Source organism: Chiloscyllium plagiosum, unplaced genomic scaffold (assembly GCF_037043375.1).
Source record: "Chiloscyllium plagiosum isolate Xiang-an unplaced genomic scaffold, Cpla_swu_hap1 HiC_scaffold_6, whole genome shotgun sequence".
NCBI classification, from domain to species: domain Eukaryota; kingdom Metazoa; phylum Chordata; class Chondrichthyes; order Orectolobiformes; family Hemiscylliidae; genus Chiloscyllium; species Chiloscyllium plagiosum.
In genome coordinates this window covers 58,247,741-58,270,117 of record NW_028270144.1, presented here as the reverse complement: position 1 = coordinate 58,270,117, position 22,377 = coordinate 58,247,741, and the positions used below count along the sequence as shown (strand labels likewise).

At 43.8% G+C, this 22,377-nt stretch overlaps 1 protein-coding gene across 9 annotated transcripts in view; it reads left to right on the top strand.

The window, feature by feature from the left end:
• Window positions 1-22,377, top strand: part of LOC122550578 (protocadherin Fat 3-like) — an 801,871-nt gene that overhangs the window by 751,821 nt on the left and 27,673 nt on the right. For all 9 annotated transcript variants that reach the window (XM_087988029.1, XM_087988032.1, XM_087988030.1 and 6 more), the window contains one exon: window positions 15,443-15,905. In XM_087988029.1, the coding sequence (XP_087844155.1) occupies window positions 15,443-15,905 (463 nt within the window). The remainder of the gene's footprint in view (window positions 1-15,442; window positions 15,906-22,377) is intronic.

The window sequence follows — 22,377 nt, the reverse complement described above, 5'->3', positions numbered from 1 at the left end:
TTTGGATTTGATGTTAATCCCTGAGCAAACATCAGGAATTGAACTGTTAAACATCCTGTAGTCATGTAATTAGCATTTATATTCCTTGATTCTGATTGGCAGATTGTGAAGGCAACTGTTTGCGTTTCGTATGCATTTCAGTTTTCATTAGATTAAAGAATATTGCATTTTGGTCAGTATTATTTATTTAAATTCCAAGTCCGTAGTGCTCTGAATTTAATTGTCTGTGTTATAGAAGATATTTATTTTCAGAACACATTGGAGATTTGCGTCAAGTGCAGTAGGATAATGTAAATTTGATGTCTTGTGCAAAGCTGCCAGAAATAAATTTCTGAAGCAGCTGTCATACACTAATGTTTTTCAGCAGCTGCCTACCTTTCATCTTAATTTTCCACAATCCTTCTATCTAATCCACAAGCAATATATCCTAGACTGAGTACTATTGCATCATATATTTGTTGAAACTCTAGAAGACACAATTGATGTCCACTCTAGTACCTTTATTACTGAAGTGATACCTTTATCGTGTCATGATATCCGCAAATTGCTGCAAAAGTGTATTTGATTGATTTGTAATTATGCAGCTGGTGGAAACTTAGTAACGAATTTAAGCTGTGTAATTAAAAGTGAATTGCATCTTGTTTCAGCAGGCATGCTAGACAACATTTGATGAAGGCTATGTTAAGGATGGCACATTCAGTCTCAAACTCTGCCAAGGAAATGAGCCCTGACAATATTGTGGCAATAGCCATGCCTTAGGCCAATCTGTATCACTTCCGCTACAATGCTGCCATCTACCTACTAATATGGAATAATGTCCAGAGGTTTATAAAAAATAGGACAAGTCCTTTTAGGGCCTTTGGACGTTGGTGAGGTCCCTTACTCTGGACTGGTAGGTGTGAGTCTAAGTCCAACTGAGCCAATTGCTACGCTGTCAGCCCAAATCTTAATCTTCAGAAAAGTAATGGAAGAGGTTGTCAACAGGGTTTTCAAGCAGTAATTGCTCAGCTGACTGATGCTACTCTGCCTTCCCCTTTTCCCTTTGGAATATTCATTAATATATATGTCCTGAAATATTGAATTCTTAGTCCTTGTATTTTGTAGCCATGTCTCAGCAATCCGACTATGTCTGATACTTCACAATGCATACGTGGCATCTGTAAACGTAGGGTCCTGGAATAATTTGACCTGTTGAATTAACGTTCAGATTGACTTTAATTATTTGCCAATTTTGCATGTTTCACCGTAAAAACAAAGAAATAATTGAACAGTTTTCATAATGTGCTCAGCAGTTTGCAAGTCATATGCATGACTGCTCTGAAATCCATCTTATGAAACTATCATTGGTGACACAGTAAGAAAACACAGTGAAAGCACACACAGTTTCATCTATAATAAATTAAAAGAAATGTTAAGTAAGCAATGGTAAAAAGATTAGATATCACTAAAATTATGAAAACTCATCAGCCTAGACACTAAATTTTTTATTGACTGACTTTGAATGATTTTAATGTGTTGGATTTTCCCACTCTGGACTGATATAGTCAATGGCAAGGAAGCAAATGACATCAACAAACCACAAGCTTAACCACTGCATTATGCTGCCATCGGTCCAACTCTCATACCACTTCAGCCCTTCAAGACTTGACTATGGAGCTCATGATCAGCTAGGACTTGCATGCTTCTACCAGGTTGCTTTGTGCACAGGGATGTACATGCATCTTATGATTCTCATTTGATTGCTTATCACTTAATTGTTTTACCATTGTTTGAATGCAATAGCCTTTGTAGTTTGCAATTTTTGTTTTAGCAAGGGGTGTGATGGGCAATTTGTCACATAAGGAGCATTTGATTGTCAAGGGGTGAACATGTCAATGTTGACCACTGTGCTACATCAAAGTCACATCTATAACAAGTGTCAATAGCTTACACAACAAACACACTGCATGTGTTTCAAACAAATGACCATATCTGGAAGTCCGAAGGGTGGTCAAGGGGTCCACAGTCAAAGGCTGCCATCACAGTCAGTTAACAGGTTCCGCGGACTCCAGAGTAGCGCCATGACCGCAGTCAGTCAGGCATTTGATCCCAGCAAAGTCCAGGTCTCTGTCTGCTTGTAGTACAAAGGTTGGACTATGGTCGATTCTGCATTATCAAGTATAACCAATCCAGGGATTATATGTATGTCAGTCAGGGACTGTGGAGACATCATAGAATCATTCCAATGTGAAGCAGGCCACTTCGCTGATCGAGTCCATTCAGACCTACCCCTTTACTCTATCCTTGTAACTCAGTATTTCCTGATCCTGCATGTCCCCTGGATATTATGGAAAATTTCAGCATGGCCAATCCACCTAATCTGCCACTTTTAGAACTGTTGGAGGAAACTACAGCAACTGGTGGAAACACATGCAGACGGGGCAGAACATGCAAACTCCACACATACAGTCACCTAAGGCCAGAATCGAGCTCATATCCCTGGCACTGTGAGGCAGCAGTGCTAACCATTTGGACCACCATGCCACTCGTGTTTGGGGGGTGCTGGCTGTACCAATTTTTCTTGTAATAAAACAAAAGAAAGATTGAGTATGATGAAAGTAGGTTGAGGTGGAGTTATGCAAGAGCAGGGGAGGTGATGAGGTTTAACCAGTGAGTAAATTGAAAGAGCAGGGGGCAGGAAGGGTAAACGGTTTGGGAGGATGAGGTAGGTGAGAACCGTTTAGTGAATATGATCCATTCATTAGGGAGACATGTAGGCTGTGACCCTTAGAGGAATGTGTTTGTAGTGTCAGAGTTTGTGATTGGTTGCCCTGTGAATGAGAGGTAGCAGAGACATGATGCCCTTGCAGAGCACAGAAGTTCACTGACTTTGTTCATGCACTGTTATGCATTCCGTTTTACTCCTAATGCAACACTGACCTGCTCTGCCACTTGGATCTAGGCTCACTGTAACTGTAGTGTGATTTCCTGTAGTGATCAGAGTGTTTCAAATAGGAGGTCAGTCAAATGGCGTCACCTGCCCTAATAGCCTCGGAAGCAGCTGTTCCCTCAGTCACTGCTGCAGATGTCAGATCAGCCTTTTTGAGAGTGAAGCCATGGAAAGCAACTGGCTCAGATTCTGCATGTGCCACCTGGCGGGAGTATTCACTCCTATTTTTAATCTCTAATCTTAAATCTTTAATCCCATGTTTAATCTTTAATCTTTTGATCCAAAGTCGCCACCTGCTTTAAGAAGACCACCATCATCTCGTTACCAAAGAAAACTCATGCAACATGCCTCAATGACGAACACCTGGTAGCTCTAACCTCCATAATTATGAATTGCTTCCAGAGGTTAGTCATGGCTGATATCAACTCTAGCATCCCAATCTGCTTTGATCACTTGCAATCCGCCTACCGTCACAACAGGTGCACAGTAGATGCCATTTCCCTGGCCCAACATTCATCCTTGGAACATCTGATCGACAAGGATATCTATGTCCGGGCCCTACTCATTAACTACATTCCGTCATCAACACTGTGATTCCAACCAAACTAATCTGCACTCTCCAAGACCTAGGTCTCTCTCTGTCCCCTGCAACTAGATCGTTGACTTCCTGACCCATAATCAGTGAGAATAGGCAATAGCACCTCCTCCATGACCACTCTCCGCACCGGTGCACTGCAAGACTGCATACTCAGGCAGAAGTGGGTACTGCAGCTGCTGGAGATCAGAGTCGAGATTAGAGTGGTGCTGGAAAAGTACAGCAGGTCAGGCAGCATCCGAGGAGCAGGAAAATAGACGTTTTGGGCAAAAGCCTTTCATCAGGAATCAGGCTTTTCCAGCACCACTCCAATCAAGGCTGCATACTCAGTCCATTACTGTACCCCTGTACATTTGTGACTGTATGGCTAAATTTCATCCCAACTCCATCTAAAAGTTTTCTGATGACACCCCCATTGTAGGCCGGATCTCAAACAATGACATGACAGAGTGCCTGGTGGCATGCTGTAAAGATAACAACCTTTCCCTCAACATCAGCAAAATGCAAGATCTGGTCATTGACTTCAGAAAGCAAGGTGGAGGGCATTCCCCCTCCCCTCCCCCCCCTTTCTATATGAATGGAGCTCAGGTGGCGATTGTTGATGGTGTCAAGTGCCAAGCAGTGGTAATCACCAACAATCTGCCCTGATCCACGTACATTATTGCAATAATCAAAAAAGCACAGCCATGCCTCTATATCCTCAGGAGGCTAAAGAAATTTGGGATGCAAAATGAGTGGAACAACCAGTATTCCCACTCATTGAGAGAGAGGCTCCTTTCTCTTCTTACACCCATGCTCTGTGCCCATTTATGCACTGATATGAATCCAGGAGCCTCTGCATCTTTTATGATTTGTGCTCATTACTCATGCATGTTTCATGCATGTGTTGGCAGCATATTGTTCTGACATGAAAGTCAAACCCCTCTGCCAATTAAATCTAAAACACCCAGAGAAGCTAGCCTCTCCTCGTAATCTGTTAAAAATGTGAGGGAGTGAAAGAAAATCTCTGATTTCCGCTGTGTAAAGAAAAAAAAACAATTTATTTTCCTAACTCTAACGGTGAACATTAAACAAAAACTATTAATAAATCTGAGCCCCCTTTTTCTTAACTAATCACTAGTTGATCCCAACTCCATTAAAATGCTGCTCCAGTAACACAATTTCTAAACACTAAATTAACAATCTCTCAAAATCCATACAGTCTCTTATGCTGCTTCCTTCCGTCCTCCCGAATTTGCTGCTTCCTTCTGAGTTTGCTGTTTTCTCCCTGGGCCATCTTTCATCATCGTTTTTACTGTGAGTATCTTTATATAAAATTCTTTAATAGAAGGTGTTTTCTGAGATTCCTTTCAGAGCTATTCAGGGCTGTTGGCTCTCTTTTAGTGGTAGTTGCTCTCCCCCTGATTTTCATCCGAACTCATTTTTATACCCGATTACACTTGAAATTCTTTTTGTCAGATTGGTTTCAGGCTCTCAATATCAACAGATTTTAACTTCAAATGGCTTTGAAGGCTGAGTGTTTAGTTTAAATCAATCGGACAGATTTGATTTGTTGACAAAACAATAACTAAAACTCAGGTCAAAAAGTGTAACGCTGGAAAAGCACAGTAGGTCAGGCAGCATCCGAGGAGCAGGAAAATTGACATTTTGGGCGTAAGCCTTTCATCAAGAATGTGGGGAAGGTCCAAGGGGGCTGAGAGGTAATTGGGAGGGGTGTGGGGCTGGGAGGAAGGTAGCTTGGAAGGGATAGGTAGATGAAGGTGGGGGGTGATGGTGATAGGTTGGAGTGGAGGGTGGAGCGGATAAGTGGGAAGGAAGATGGACAGGTAGGACAGTTCAAGAGGGCATTGCCAAGTTGGATCATTAGACGTGGGATACGGTGGGGGGAGGGGAAATGAGCAAAATGGTGAAATTGACATTAATGCCCTGTGGTTGGAGGGCCCAAGGTGGAAGATTAGGCGATCCTCCTCCAGACATCGGGTGGCTTGGATTTTGCGGTGGAGAAGACCCAGGACTTGCATATCCTTGGCAGAGTGAGAGAGGGAGAGTTGAAGTGGTCGGTCACACAATGGTGGGGTTGTTGTGTGCGTGTGTCCTGGAGATGTTCCCTGAAGTTGGCGTCCTGTCTCCCCAGTGTAGAAGAGGCCACGTTGGGAACAACAGACACAGCAGATGAGGTGTATGGATATGCAGCAAAATCTCAAAGTGGAGGAGATGCACTGGAGGGTATTGTTGACCAAGTGGGAGGTGAAATTCTGGTACTTGAAGTAGTTCTAGAATGGAATTGCTCCTCCTGGGAGCAGATGTAGTGGAGGCAGAGGAGTTGGGAGTAAAAGATCATGTTTTTATGGGTGGGGGTGGTGTGTGTGTGGGAGGGGGTGATGGGAGGAAGTGTAGTCCAGTGTAGCTGTGGGAGTCGGTGAGTTTGAAGTAGATGCCTGTGTGATGTTTATCTCCTTGTACCTTGTTACCATTTTGTCCCCCTTGGTCCATGAACTCCCCTAATACATTCGGGACACCACCCACACCATCCACCTCATCCATGACTTTTGGTTTCCCAGCTCCCAGTGCCTCATCTTAACCATGGATATCCAGTCACTGTACACCTCCATCCCCCATGGCGAAAGCCTCCAAACTCTCAGTTTCTTCCTATCCCGCTGACCCAACCAGTACCTCTCCACTGACACAGTCACTTGATTGGCTGAATTGGTCCTTACCCTCAACAACATCTCCTTTGAATCCTCCCACTTCCTCCAGACCAAAGGGGTAGCCATGGGCACACATATGGGCCTCAGCTATGCCTCCCTCTTCATCTGGTACATGGAACAGTCCATCTTCCACAGCTAAATGGCACCATTCCACACCTTTTCCTTCGCTGCATTGACGACTGTATCAGTGCTACCTTGTGCTCCCAGAAGGAGGTCGAACAATTCATTGACTTCACGAGCACCTTCCACCCTGACCTCCAGTTCACCTGCACTATCTTGGACACCTCCCTCCCCTTCTTGGACCTCTCCAACTCCAGTCCTAGTGACCGACTCAACATCTACTTCAAACCCACCAACTCTGATAGCTACCTGTACCACGCGTCCTCACACCTGCCCTCCTCTTAAAAACCCTATCCCTTACTCCAAATTTCTTCACCTCTGCCGTATCTGCTCACAGGAGGAGAAATTCCACACAAGATGGCCTCCTTCTTCAAGGACCACAATTTCCCCTCCCACATGGTCAACAATGCCCTCCAAACGCAACAAGGATAGCATCCCCTCCAGGCCCACACCTCACCTCGCACCTCCACTCCAGGCCCCAAAGAATCCTTCTACATTCGGCAGAGATTTTCCTGTACGTCCAACACCATGTACTGTGTCTTTTGCTCCCGACGTAGACTCCTCTACACTGGGGAGACAGGACGCCAACTTGTGGATCATTTCAGGAAACATGGAATCCCGAATATGAAAACAGGCCATTTGGCCCCATAAATCCACACTGATGCTCGGAAAAGTAACCCACCCAAATCCATTCCCCTACCCTATTTCTCTACATTACCCCCTGACTAATGCACCTAGCCTACACATCCCTGAACACTATGGGCAATTTAGCATGGCCAATTCACCTAACCTGCACATGTGTAGACTGTGGGAGGAAACGGGAGCACCCGGAGGAATCCCACACAGACACGGGGAGAATGTGCAAACTCCGCACAGTCGCCTGAGACTGGAATTGAACCCAAGTCTCTGGCATTGTGAAGCACCAGTGGTTAACCATCGAGCCACTGTGCCACCCTAAACCCTACAACCCCACCACCTTGTGGCCGACAACTTCAACTCCCCTCCCACTCCATCAAGGGCATGCAAGTCTTGGGCCTTCCCCATTGCCAATTCAAGCCACCTAACACCTGGAGGAGAATAGCTGTTCTTCCACCTTGGGATGCTCCAACCATAGGGCACTAATGTCAATTTCACCATTTTTGCTCATGTCCCCTTCCCCCACCTTGTTGCAGGTCCAACGCTCCAACTCAGCACCCCCCTCTTGAACTGTCCTACCTGTCCATCTTCCTTCCCACTTATCCACTCCACCCTCCACTCCAACCTATCACCATCGCCCCCCACCAACCTCCATCTATCTATCACACTCTCAGCTCCCTTCCCCCAGCCCCACACCCCTCTCATTTATCTCTCAACCCTCTTGGCACATCCCCACATTTCTGATGAAGACCTTATGCTTGGAACTTCAACTCTCCTGTTCTTCGGATGCTGCCTGACCTGCTGTACTTTTCCAGGTCCAGACCTTTTGACCAGGGCGGTGAGGTTGTTGGGTCCGTGCGTCCCAGAGATGTTTAGGGCAGCATGGTGGCTCAGTGGTTAACACTGTTGTCTCAGCGCCAGGGACATAGGTTTGATTCCTGCCTCGGGTGACTGTCTGTGTGGAGTTTGCACGTTCACCAGCATCTGCAGTCCACACTTTCTCATAACCAAATCTCAGGTATCCATTTAACAGCCAGCTACTCTGTATGCTGGCAGCGTTTGCTAGACCTTAAGCTCAGAAAAGCACTTTCTGTCTTAAGGGGGACCATACATTTCTTCTCAACTCACTGACACCCTACCTCCCCCTACTTAAAAATGAACCATCATAATGGAAAAAATGGCTTCACTTTTGATTTTTGTTCTAAATCTTAATACCACTATTACAAAATGCATTTGTCAGTAATCTAACGTTACACATTCCCGACTGATTCTACACACGTAATACATAACTTCTGGACTGTACCAGTTCTATCTATCTGTTCATTTTCTTTTAAGTCTGTGATAATGCATCTGCAATAGCATTTTTCCAACCTGCCCCATGTACAATTTGTAAATTAAAAGCCTGTAATATCAGACTTCATCGAAATAGTCTTGAATTTTTGTCCTTAAATCTTTCCAAAAAAATGAGGGGGTTGTGATTGGTGTATACAAGCATCTCCGAAATATTGTTCATAATGTAAACCTTAAAATGCTGGAAGGCTAGGACTAAACTCAATGGTGAAATATTCCTCTGATGAATATTGAGGTTCTTTGAAAAGCCACCAGTTGGCCGATCAATTCCATCATCATGTTCCTGCACCAATACAGCTCCAATCTCTCTATCATTGGCGTTGATAGCGATTTTAAAGGTTTTTATGAAGTTTGGTATAGCTAAAACTGGTGCAGTGGTCAGTATGCTTTCAAATTTTCAAATATCTCCTGGCAGTATTTCATGCACTGAAATTTTGTGTTCTTTAGCAAATCCAATATGCTGCTGAAGTTTGGTACGAACTTCCGGTAGAATCCGTACAGTCCAAAAATCGAAGGACCTCTTTCTTCGAGGATGATTGTGGAAAGTCCTCAATGGCCTTCATCTTCATGTTCAGTGGAGTCATTCTTCCATGTCTTATGTTGTGTCTCAAAAACATCTCATCTGCCTTCGTGAATTCAGATTTTGCTAGATTTGTAACCCGTTTTGCCTTCCGTAATTTTTCAAAGAGCTCTGCCAAGTGCATCGTGTGATCATTCAACAAAAGACCAAATTACCAAATGATCGCTATAGACAGCACAGTTAGCTAATCCTGCTGCAACTCTGTTCATGAGTCTTTAGAATGGCCTGGTGTGTTCTTCATTCCAAATGGCATCACTTTGAATTGATAAAGCCCATTTGGGGTTACAAAAGCAGAAACTTCTTTTGCTTTCTCTGATTGCACAACCACCTGATGAAGGAGCAGCGCTCCGAAAGCTAGTGTGCTTCCAATTAAACCTGTTGGACTATAACCTGGTGTTGTGTGATTTTTAACTTTGTACAACCTAGTCCAACACCAGCATCTCCAAATCATGACTGAATTTGTTGAGCACTTTACACAACAAGTGAAGTTTCCTGAAGTCTAAGTGCTGCTGTAATATAAGAAATGCCAATTTGCACACTGTAGCCTCTCTCAAACAGCAGTAATCATGAATCATAACTGTTTTTGTCTTGTCAGTTGAGGGTTAAATACTAGCCCAGGGCACTGAGGATAATTTCTGTGATCCTCTTCAAAATGGAGTCTTTTACATGCACACAAACAGACAGATGGGAGCTAGGGTTAGCATCTCATCTGAAAGGCAACTCCTCCTAAAGGCCAGCACTGCCTCAATATTGCACCAGAGTGGGCTTTGAGTTCAGAACTTTCTGATTGTGAGGCAAGAGTTCTACCACTGAAACACAGCTGCTGCACAAAACTAATAGCCCTGCTGCCAACTGTGCTTCACTGTGACCACCCCTGAGATTGGATGCAAAGATTAAACATGGGGCCTTCTGCTCTGTTGCTGTTAACCATTGACCTGGTCTATAAAATCACGAGAGGCTGAGATAAAGTAGATAAGCAACAGCTTTTCCCTATGGTAGAGGGGTCTAAAACTTGAGGGCAGAAGAGGAGAATTTCGTCATTTTAAGGAACATTTAGACAGGTACATGGATGGGATATGTATGGAGGGATAGCGACTAAACAGAGGCAAATGGCACTAGATTAAATTGTGAAAACTGGGCGGATGGACGCATTGGACCGAAAAGCCTGTTTCTGTGCTTTCGACCTCTATGACTCTATGTCCATAAAGACTTAACAATTGTTGTAGATGCGTTATAGAAAGCATTCGATCCAGATGCTACACGGCTTAATATGGCAACTGCTCTGCCCCGAAACTACAGCTGCAAACAGAGCCCAGTCCATCATGTAAACCAACCTTCCACCCATTGATTCCATTATACTTCCTGCTGCCTCAAAGGCAGTCAACATAATCAAAGACCCCCTCATCTCAGTTATAATCTCTTCCAACCTTTTCTGTCAATAGATTCAAGAGCAGCTTCTTCCCCACTGTTATTAGATTTCTGAATGGACCTCTTAAATTTCAAATCTAATGTTGACCTCGCTTTTTGTGCACCTTCTCTGCAGCCATAATGTTGTATTCCTTACCCTGTTCAGTTCGGAGAAAGTGAGGACCACAGGTACTGGAGATCAGAGTCAAAACATGTGGTGCTGGCAAAGCACAGCCAGTCAGGCGGCATCCAAAGAGCAGGAGAGTCGATGTTTTGAGCATAAGTTCTTCATCAGGAATGCGTGATGAAGACCTAATGTTCGAAATGTCGACTGTCCCGCTCCTTGGATGCTGCCTGACCAGCAGTGCTTTTCCAAAACCACACTTTTTGACTCTGTTCTATTACCCTTATTCACTTTGGTATGGTATGACCCAGCTGGACTGCGCACAAAACAAAACTTATCACTGTACCTAGATACATATGACAATAATAAATCATAATCAAAACAAAAAGTGCTGGCCTCTTCTCCACAAGAACCTCCAAGACTATGTCTGCAAAGCAAGGAGCTAACTTGCCTTTTAAGGCCATTTCCTCAGTGATAATGGTGGAGTATGCTTAGAACATAGAACATAGAAAAATACAGTGCAGTACAGGCCCTTTGGCCCTCGATGTTGCGCTGATCCAAACCCACCTAACCTACACTAGCCCACTATCCTCCATATGCCTATCCAATGCCCATTTAAATGCCCATAAAGAGGGAGAGTCCACCACTGCTACTGGCAGGGCATTCCATGAACTCACGACTCGCTGAGTAAAGAATCTACCCCTAACATCTGTCCTATACCTACCACCCCTTAATTTAAAGCTATGCCCCCTCGTAATAGCTGACTGCAAACATGGAAAAAGGTTCTCATGGTCAACCCTATCTAAACCCCTAATCATCTTGTACACCTCTATCAAGTCACCCCTAAACCTTCTTTTCTCCAATGAAAACAGCCCCAAGTGCCTCAGCCTTTCCTCATACGATTTTCCTACCATACCAGGCAACATCCTGGTAAACCTCCTCTGCACCCGTTCCACTGCCTCCACATCCTTCCTATAGTATGGCGACCAAAACTGCACACAATACTCCAGATGCGGCCGCACCAGAGTCTTATACAACTGCAACATGACCTCAGGGCTCCGGAACTCAATTCCTCTACCAATAAAAGCCAGTCCGCCATATGCCTTCTTCACCACACTATGTACCTGGGTGGCAACTTTCAGAGATCTGTGTACATGGACACCAAGATCCCTCTGCTCATCCACACTACCAAGTATCCGACCATTAGCCCAATATCCCATCTTTTTGTTACTCTTACCAAAGTGAATCACCTCACACTTACCTACATTGAACTCCATTTGCCACCTTTCTGCCCAGCTCTGCAGCTTATCTATATCCCGCTGTAACCTGACACATCCTTCCTCACTGTCAACAACTCCACCGACTTTCGTATCATCCGCAAACTTGCTCACCCAACCTTCTAGCCCCTCCTCCAGGTCATTTATAAAAATGACAAACAGCAATAGTCCCAAAACAGATCCTTGCGGAACACCACTAGTAACTGCACTCCAAGATGAACCTTTACCATCAACTACTACCCTCTGTCTTCTTCCAGCCAGCCAATTCCTAATCCAAACCTCCAACTCACCCTCAATGCCATACCTCCGTATTTTTTGCAGTGGCCTACCATGGGGAACCTTATCAAACGCCTTAATAAAATCCATATACACCACATCTACCACTTTACCCTCGTCTACCTCCTTAGTCACCTTCTCAAAGAATTCAATAAGGTTTGTGAGGCACGACCTGCCCTTCACAAAACCATGTTGACTATCCTTGATCACATTATTCCGATCTAGATCTTCATAAATCCTATCCCTTACAATTCTCTCTAAGACTTTGCCCACAACAGAAGTGAGACTCACCGGCCTATAGTTACTAGGGTTATCCCTACTCCCCTTCTTGAACAAGGGAACCACATTTGCTATCCTCCAGTCTTCTGGCACTATTCCTGTAGTTCCGGGACTCCAGTGTTTGAACTATGCAGCCGGACTTGAAATATGATCCTAGCGCTGTGAATCCTGGAGCACTGTGTGTTTGCACAAAATGGGCGCTGAAAAGCCCAGTTACATAATTAATTAGGTTAAGTGGGGTGAGTGGGGGGGAGGAATTGTCACTGTGAAGCATAGTAAACTGGATACCATGAAGCTCCTGCAAAAGTGCACTTTATTTCAAAATCAGAAAATTCATCCCTATGTCTTTCCTTCTGTTTTGCTTTGTGCCTGTTTATTCCATAGTAGTACAGAAATTTTTCCAAATAACCAAGAGTTATTCTAATTTTTTTTTTCAACATAGAGTGTCTGATCTTACGACTCAATTAAAACAACAGTGGTTCTATGGTAAACATTGCGTTTTATATAATATATATAACAGCGGAGGTACGTAGTAACATGGCAGATAGTGAAATTTGAATTCAATAAAAATCTGGAATGAAGAGTCTAATGATTGAATTGTTGGAAAATCCCATTTGTCTCCCCAGTCTTCATTAGGGAAGGAAAATGTCATCCTTACATAGTCTGACCTACATGTGACACCAGACCCACAAAAATGTGATTGACTCTTAACTGCCTTCTGGGCAATTAGGGGTGGGCAATAAATGCTGGCCTGGCCAGCATGACATTCGTCCCATGGATGAAATAAAAACATACAGCCTCACTGTGATCTCTGTCTTAATCAATGTTAAACTTAAATTGCTGTAATCGTTTCATGCAGCTTCAGATAATTTAAATCCTTTAGCTGCTGCTCTCTTGTGTTAAATGGAATGCATATGGCAGATCCCCAGAAATCTCAACTCTGTTGGAGTGGCTGCAATATGAGCAATTCCTCTTTACACACTTAAATATTCACTTAGCTAATTTATTATCCAGTGGATAAATGATGTTGTTGGTGTGAAACTGTAACAAACGTCAGAGAACTTCAAATATCTTATGATGTAACTAGATTCTATTGTTGCTAACAGATAAGTTCATCACCTGGGGACATGTTTTGTTGAAAGTAAAGTAATTTAAAATGCTGATACTAGGAATGCTATATAAAATTATGTTAGCTTTTACAAAACAAGACAAATTGAAACTGTATGACGTTATCCTTTAATAGTGGTTGTTGCTGTGATGCAGCTTTAGATCTCTGTCAGCGAATAGTGTGGCAAAAATGAAAACCATTTTGTTTGCCCTGTCTGTGTTGCCTCTTTTGAAGAGCAGTTCAGCTAATAACACTTCTCTGTTCGTTCTTCACATTCATGCACTTTTTTTCTCCTTCAATCTATTTATCCCACTTGCTTTTAGGAGCCACATTTAAACCTGTATCTATCACCCTACCAAACTGTGTATTCTACAAGTTGCAAAAAAAAAGTTCCTCACGTAGTCTTTTCTTAAAACTATGGTCTGTTGAAGTTACTGACTGTTCAATTAATGAAGACAATTTATCTTTGTTTACCTGATTTCTTGATTTCTTCCTGATTTCAAGCACCTCTAACATATTTCTCCTTAGCCTTCTCTGCTTGTAAGGAGCACAATTCCAGTTCACCCAGTCTGTCCATCATCCCTCATCCTTGGAACTAGTCAAACAAAAATCTTCTCTGCTCTCATAAAAGCCTTCATCATCATCTTAAAATATGATACCCAGAAATGGTTACAGTACCTCACCTGGGGCTGAATTCATGTACCACCAAGGTTTGGTGAAAATTCCAGGCAATTACATTCTTCAGCTTTGTCTGTAAATGCCAGGATCACGTATGCCTTTAAGTGATTTTGTTTTCTCCATCCTTGCTGCCATCTTAAAAGTTTTGTGGAGAAATGCCCCAGGTGTCAATGTGCTTGGTACATCTGAGCAAAATTGTATTTTAAATGAGAGTGTGGTGCTGGAAAAGCACAGTAAGTCAGGCAGCATCTGAGGACCAGGAGAATCAATGTTTCGAGCATAAGCCCTTCATGAGGGCTTCTCATTCCTGAATGAGAAACGTTGATTCTCCTGTTCCTCAGATGCTGCCTGACCTGCTGTGCTTTTCCAGCAACACACTCTCGACTCTAATCTCTGAACCTTATAGTGATAGTTGAATGTGCAAAAGAAAAGCCCCTGCCTGATTGGCCGTTCTGGCTGTCTGATCACTGCTATCAATTGCACAATGTTTAGTCACACAAATTTAGGTGTTTGAGCTTTTGTAGTTTCAACTACTGAAACTTCAATGGATCTTGGATGATTGACACTTGAATTCCCTGAGGAAGGAGCAGAGTTTATTTAGCATAGTGGAAAGTTTTGAAAGAATGACATGTTTTTAAAACTGCTTTTTCCACCTATGACTGTCACTATAGGAACTATTACTTCCAAGGACTTTACTGTGACTGAAGGGGCATGGGGGTGTGGGTATTTTGGGAGGTATACTTTGTTTGGAAGGTCATAAAAAGCCCAGGAGGTTGCTTGGGGGTGGGACACAGAGTGTGTCAGGTTGAGGGGTGAGGGCTGGAAGCTCTTTCTTCTCTTTCTAGCAGGAATGTAGTTTCAACACACTGCTGTAGACATCTCAGACAGTTCACCTGATAGTTAGCAATCCCTCTAGTCACCTCAAAACATTTTCTGAACTACAGTCCACGTTCATCCCCACACTCTCAAAATGAAGATCCTGTCTTCTGTGACACTTTCTCCAAAACTGGAGATTTTCCAGATTCCTACCACCTGTCTTAAGGATGAAAATTCAGGCCTATGTTTTCAAGTCTGTGGGAGTTAAACATTGCAGTTATTGAAGAGATCCTTATAATGAAGCCAAGCTAACGCATTATACAGTAAGGTGTTTGTAAATTTCTGTTGTTCTCAGTATTTATGTTATAATGAGCGATCAACTTTAAATATACTTTGGCCTAATTGACTATAGATGATAAACACATTTATTATTTGACAATAGGCCTACAGGAAATTAATTTTTAATAATTTAACTTAAGGTACTGAATATTTTGGATTTGCAAAGTTTTACAGATTTGAAGAAAAATAATGCCTCTCTCACATTTATTACTTTCACCAGATTGTGGATGGAAAACTCTGGTTTCAATTCGACTGTGGGAGTGGGCCTGGCATTGTGGGAATTTCGGGCAGAACAGTTAATGATGGGAATTGGCACACTGTCTTTCTGGATCTCAACAAGAATTTTACAAGCCTTGCACTCGATGACAGCTACGTGGAACGTCGATGGGCTCCTTTCAATGTTCATATCCTCAGTATTGACAACTACATCTATTTTGGGGCCCAGGTTCCAGCTGCTCGTGGCTTGTTAAGCCATAAGAGTGCACAGGTTCTTGGTGGGTTTCAAGGATGCCTGGACTCAGTTGTCCTTAATGATAATCAATTACCACTCCAAAACAAGCACAGTCACTTTGCTGAAGTGGTTGGTCTGACAGAACTGAAACTTGGTTGTGTATTGTATCCAGACACTTGTGCAAGAGAACCATGCCAGAATGGAGGGACCTGTGTAAGCCAGCCATCTGGTGGTAAGTTGTTACGTTGTAGCTTTAAATTTCACTAGACATTGAATGAAATAATAAGTTATACAAGTCTTATGAACATTGACATTTTTACAAGCATACAATCAATATATGGTAAGCAAATTCTGTTTGTGAGCAAATCACTTTTAAGTAAATTTTAGAGTAAACTTTAGTAAAACTTGCTAAGTCTGAGCATGATTTGGTAAGCAGACACAGTAAGTGTCATGCCCTTATGTTTATCACAATTGTATGATGCAGATGTAATTCTGAAGATACTTAGCACAATAATTTGGGCTAATGAAGTGCAAATTAAATCATTGCATTTTTTTTGAAAAATGGCAAAATGATTTAACAGCAACTCATAAAATTAATTTTAATGGTAGTCATTTCTATTGTTTGTCATTTATGCTGTGAAATTTGTGTTATTCAGTCTGAATCATTGTAAAATAATGGAAAATTACATCAGCCAGTGCTGACATGATTGCAACTTGAGCCTTGTATAGCACTTGCATCTTCCAAATTTTATGCTGATAACATAATTCAAATTAAGTTCTATTCTCTCACTCCTTTTGTATATAGTTGAAACTTTATTGCTGGAACAGCACAGCAGGTCAGGCAGCATCCAGGGAACAGGAGATTCGACGTTTCGGGCACAGGCCCTTCTTCAGGAATGAGCAGAGAGTGTTCAGCAGGAGAAGATAAAAGGTAGGGAGGAGGGACTTGGAGGAGGGGAGTTGGAAATGTGATAGGTGGAAAGAGGTCAAGGTGAGGGTGATAGGTCGGAGTAGGGTGGAGGCGGAGAGGTCAAGAAGAAGACTGCAGGTCAGGAAGGCGGTGCCGGGCTGGAAGGATCCGGCTGAGACAGGGTGGGGGGAGGGGGGATGAAGAAACTGGTGAAGTCCAAGTTCATCCCCTGCGGTTGGAGGGTTCCCAGTCGGAAGATAAGACGCTCCTCCTCCGACCGTCGGGTTGTTGTGGTTTGGCGGTGGATGAGTCCAATGACCTGCATATCCTCGGTGGAGTGGGAGGGGGAGTTTAAATGCTGTGCCACAGGTTGGTTGGGTTGGTTCGTCCGGGTGGCCCAGAGGTGCTCTCTGAATCGCTCCGCAAGTAGGCGGCCTGTCTCCCCAATATAGAGGAGGCCACACCGGCTGCAGCGGATGCAGTAGATGATGTGGGTGGAGGTGCAGGTGAATCTGTGGCGGATATGGAAGTTTCCCTTGGGGCCTTGGAGAGAAGTGAGGGGGGAGGTGTGGGCGCAAGTGTTGCACCTCCTGCGGTTGCAAGGGAAGGTGCCGGGAGTGGAGGTTGGGTTGGTGGGGGGTATGGATCTGACAAGGGAGTCGCGGAGGGAGTGGTCTCTACGGAAAGCGGAAAGCTGATAGCTCCATACCCCCCACCAACCCAACCTCCACTCCCGGCACCTTCCCTTGCAACCGCAGGAGGTGCAACACTTGCGCCCACACCTCCCCCCTCACTTCTCTCCAAGGCCCCAAGGGAAACTTCCATATCCGCCACAGATTCACCTGCACCTCCACCCACATCATCTACTGCATCCGCTGCAGCCGGTGTGGCCTCCTCTATATTGGGGAGACAGGCCGCCTACTTGCGGAGCGATTCAGAGAGCACCTCTGGGCCACCCGGACGAACCAACCCAACCAACCTGTGGCACAGCATTTAAACTCCCCCTCCCACTCCACCGAGGATATGCAGGTCATTGGACTCATCCACCGCCAAACCACAACAACCCGACGGTCGGAGGAGGAGCGTCTTATCTTCCGACTGGGAACCCTCCAACCGCAGGGGATGAACTTGGACTTCACCAGTTTCTTCATCCCCCCTCCCCCCACCCTGTCTCAGCCGGATCCTTCCAGCCCGGCACCGCCTTCCTGACCTGCAGTCTTCTTCTTGACCTCTCCGCCTCCACCCTACTCCGACCTATCACCCTCACCTTGACCTCTTTCCACCTATCACATTTCCAACTCCCCTCCTCCAAGTCCCTCCTCCCTACCTTTTATCTTCTCCTGCTGAACACTCTCTGCTCATTCCTGAAGAAGGGCCTGTGCCCGAAACGTCGAATCTCCTGTTCCCTGGATGCTGCCTGACCTGCTGTGCTGTTCCAGCAATAAAGTTTCAACTTTGATCTCCAGCATCTGCAGACCTCACTTTCTCCTTTTGTATATAGGTCACACGTTCTAAGGCTTGTTCCCAAGCTCAGTACGAATTATCTGACTTCAGCAGCATGATGTAGAAATTCTATTTTTGGCCTAAATAATCAGACCTCTAAAAGAGAAAGGATCCAAGGATTTCTGCAACCAACCAGTAATCCTGTTGAAATGAATGTATTTGTATGAGATAAGAACAGGTTCAGTCTTAGTTGTGATACTTAGAGTCATAGAGATCTACAGCATGGAAACAGATCCTTCGGTCCAACCCGTCCATGACGACCAGATATCCCAAACCAATCTAGTCCCACATGCCAGCACCCGGCCCATATCCCTCCAAACCCTTCCTATTCATATACCCATCCAGATGCCTCTTAAATGTTGCAATTGTATCAGCCTCCCCACATCCTCTGGCAGCTCATTCCATACACGTACCACCCTCTGCGTGAAAAAGTTGCCCCATAGGTCTCTTTTATATCCTTCCCCTCTCACCTTAAACCTATGCCCTCTTGTTCTGGACTCCTCGACCCCAGAGAAAAGACTTTGTCTATTTATCCTATCCATGCCCCTCATAATTTTGTAGACCTCTATAATTAGATTAGATTACATTAGATTACATTACAGTGTGGAAACAGGCTCTTCAGCCCAACAAGTCCACACCGCCCCGCCGAAGCGCAACCCACCCATACCCCTACATTTACCCCTTACCTAACACTACGGGCAATTTAGCATGGCCAATTCACCTGACCTGCACATCTTTGGACTGTGGGAGGAAACCGGAGCACCCAGAGGAAACCCATGCAGACACGGGGAGAACGTGCAAACTCCACACAGTCAGTCACCTGAGGCGGGAATTGAACCCGGGTCTCTGGCGCTGTGAGGCAGCAGTGCTAACCACTGTGCCACCGTGCCGCCCCTCAGCCTCCAATGCTCCAGAGAAAACAGCCCCAGCCTGTTCAGCCTCTCCCTGTAGCTCAGATCCTCCAACCCTGGCAACATCCTTGTAAATCTTTCCTGAACCCTTTCAAGTTTCACAACATCTTTCCGATAGGAAGGAGACCAGAATTGCACGCAATATTCCAACAGAGGCCTAACCAATGTCCTGTACAGCCGCAACATGACCTCCCAACTCCTGTACTCAATACTCTGATCAATAAAAGAAAGCATACCAAATGCCACTTTCACTATCCTATCTACCTGCAACTCCACTTTCAAGGAGCTATGAACATGCACTCCAAGGTCTCTTTGTTCAGTAACACTCCCTCGGACCTTACTATTAAGTGTATAAGTTCTGCTAAGATTTGCTTTCCCAAAATGCAGCACCTCGCATTTATCTGAATTAAACTCCATCTACCACTTCTCAGCCCATTCGCCCATCTGGTCCAGATCCTGTTGTAATCTGAACTAACCCTCTTCGCTGTCCACTACACCTCCAATTTTGGTGTCATGTGCAAACTTACTAACTGTACCTCTTATGCTCGCATCCAAATCATTTGAGGAGTCTGCTCTAAACTGTGAGCTCTCATATATGAATTAGGCTTTTAATGAGTTGTCAGGAGTGTTTAGTAACATGAAGGACAATGGAACCTTAAGGATTGGAGAAAATTAATTGGGCACAAACTTTTAACCGAAAAAGAGGTTCAAGTTGTTAGCAAAGGTTGACTGGTCATGTGCAACAGTTTTCATAACATTATGCATTTTAAACTGTTTTGCAGTTGACAAGTACTTTCTTTCATACGTTTTTGACACATTTATTCCACTCTTGCATTTGTAAACCTTGAATTTACCAATGGCAATCAAAAACATAGTACCCATACTGATATTGCCCCTCTGCTCGGGTTGAAAGAGGTGTCCAGGCATAGCCTCCTGATTTTCCCAACTCTTTGTTAAAATATACATTTCAGACATGGGTTAATTTCCAAACACCCCTTGAAGTAACTTACAAGTTAGGAAGGCTAATGCAATGATTCATTTTGATAGGAATTGAATATAAAAGCAGGGATGTACTTCTGGTCTGACCACATTTTGGAGTATCGTGCGCAGTTTTGGGCCCTATATCTCAGGAAGGATGTGCTGGCCTGCAGCATGTTCAGAGAAGGTTCATGAGAATGGTCCTAGGAATGAAAAGTTTAACATATGAGAACTCTGGGTTTATACTCAATGGAGTTTAGAAGGATGAAGGAGGATCTAATTGAAACTGACAGAATACTGAATTACAGAGCAGATGTTGGGAAAATGTTTCCAAAGGTAGGAGAGACTATGACCCAAGGGCTTAGCCTTAGAGTAAAATGAAGACTTTTTAGAATGGAGATTAGGAGAAACGTCTTCAGCCAGAGAGTAGTGAATCTATGGAATTCACTGACACAGCAGGCTGTGGAGGCCAGGTCATTGAGTATATTTAAGACTGAGATAGATAGCCTCCTGGGTATCAAGGGTTACGGGAGAAAGGAGCTGAGAAACTTATCAGCCATGATTGAATGGTGGAGCAGACTTGATGGCTGAATGGCCTAATTTCTGTTCCTATGTCTCATGGTCTTACTAAGTCACTCAGTTCTAGCAGACAGCTTGGAAAAGTATGACTAGAAAAAACTGATCAATGGATTTGGACACTAATGAAGATGTATGTGGACAACACGAGCACGCGGCAAAATTTCCCTCAATAACATTTTATGATTGTCAAATTTAGAAGAACTGGATGACCACAGGAAACAATGTCTGCAAACATGACCAACCGCTTTCATCACAATCCCTTGTTATATTCTCATCCACTGACAAGTCATGTATGCTTGATTTGACTACATGGTCGCATAAATCCAAGGAGACCTTAACATTAACTCTAGACCTCTGATTCTTGGTCAAAAGGATGGGCAAGAAAGTCTCCAATTGTTACTGTCTGCTATCCTCATTGCAAAGGTGTCAGTAGTTTGGTCTCTGCCAAAACAGCTTGCTGGCAAAACTCATAACTTAAATCCAACAATGGATGCAGGCTGAATTCCAGAGGTGAGGTGCAAGTGAATGTCTGAAATATTTGATATCATTTGTCTAGGCATGTGAAGCTCTAGCGAAGTCAAGAGGAAAATTCTCCACTTTTAATGCCGTGCAAAAGCAAAGTATTAATGGTTGTTCGATGCTGAACACTTCAGCTACATGACATCTTTGCGTGAATGTGCTTCAGCTATGTCATGAATGAGCTTCTTCTTAAAGTCAGAAGTTGAATGTTTGATGATTGCACAATATTCAAATCCATTCACAATTCCTCAGATAATGTGGCTGTTTGTGTTGCTTGGAGCAGGACCTATTCAACATATAGGCTTGTGCTAAGTAACATTCTTGTCACAAAAATACTAGGAAATAATTGTCTCCAAGAAGAAAGCACTTGACATTATTTTATCACAGCCAAGATACCACCTAAATGTTCTTGGGGGTGTGGTGAATGTGAAAGATGATGAAAAATTCAACTAGGCCAGCTGCATGAACAGCATAGCTGATAGAACAAGTTTGAGACTGCATATTCTGTTTAACACACATTTTTCTTTTGAAGGTTTTGGAAGATATTACTTAGAGTCATAGAGATGTACAGCACAGAAACAGACCCTTTGGTCCAATTCGTCCATTCTGACCAGATATCCCAACTCAATCTAGTCTCACCTGCCAGCACCCGACCCATCTCCCTCCAAACATTTCCTATTCATATACCCATCCAGATGCCTTGTAAATGTTGCAGTTGTACCAGCCTCCACCACTTCCTCTGGTAGCTCATTCCACACACGTACCACCCTCTGCGAGAAAAGGTTGCCCCTTCGGTCTCTTTTATATCTTTCCCTTCTCACCCTAAACCTATGCCCTCTAGCTCTGGACTCCCCCACCACAAGGAAAAGACTTTGTCTATTTATCCAATCCATGGCCCTCATGATTTTATAAACTTCAATGAGGTCACCCCTCAGCTTCCGACGGTCCAGGGAAAACAGCCCTCGCCTTTTCAACCTCTCCCTATAGCTCAAATCCTCCAACCCTGGCAACATCCTTGTAAATCTTTTCTGAACCCGTTCATGTTTCACAACATCTTTCCAATAGGAAGGAGACCAGAATTGCACGCAATTTTCCAACAGAGGCCTAACCAATGTCCTGTACAGCCGCAACATGACCTCCCAACTCCTGTACTCAATACTCTGACCAATAAAGGAAAGCATACCAAACACCTCCTTCATTATCCTATCTACCTGTGACTCCACTTTCTTTTTTAATCAAAAGTAAACTTTTGAGAGAAGTCCTGTGTTCCAGTAGAACTATGGTGATTTTACTTTTTAATGGAT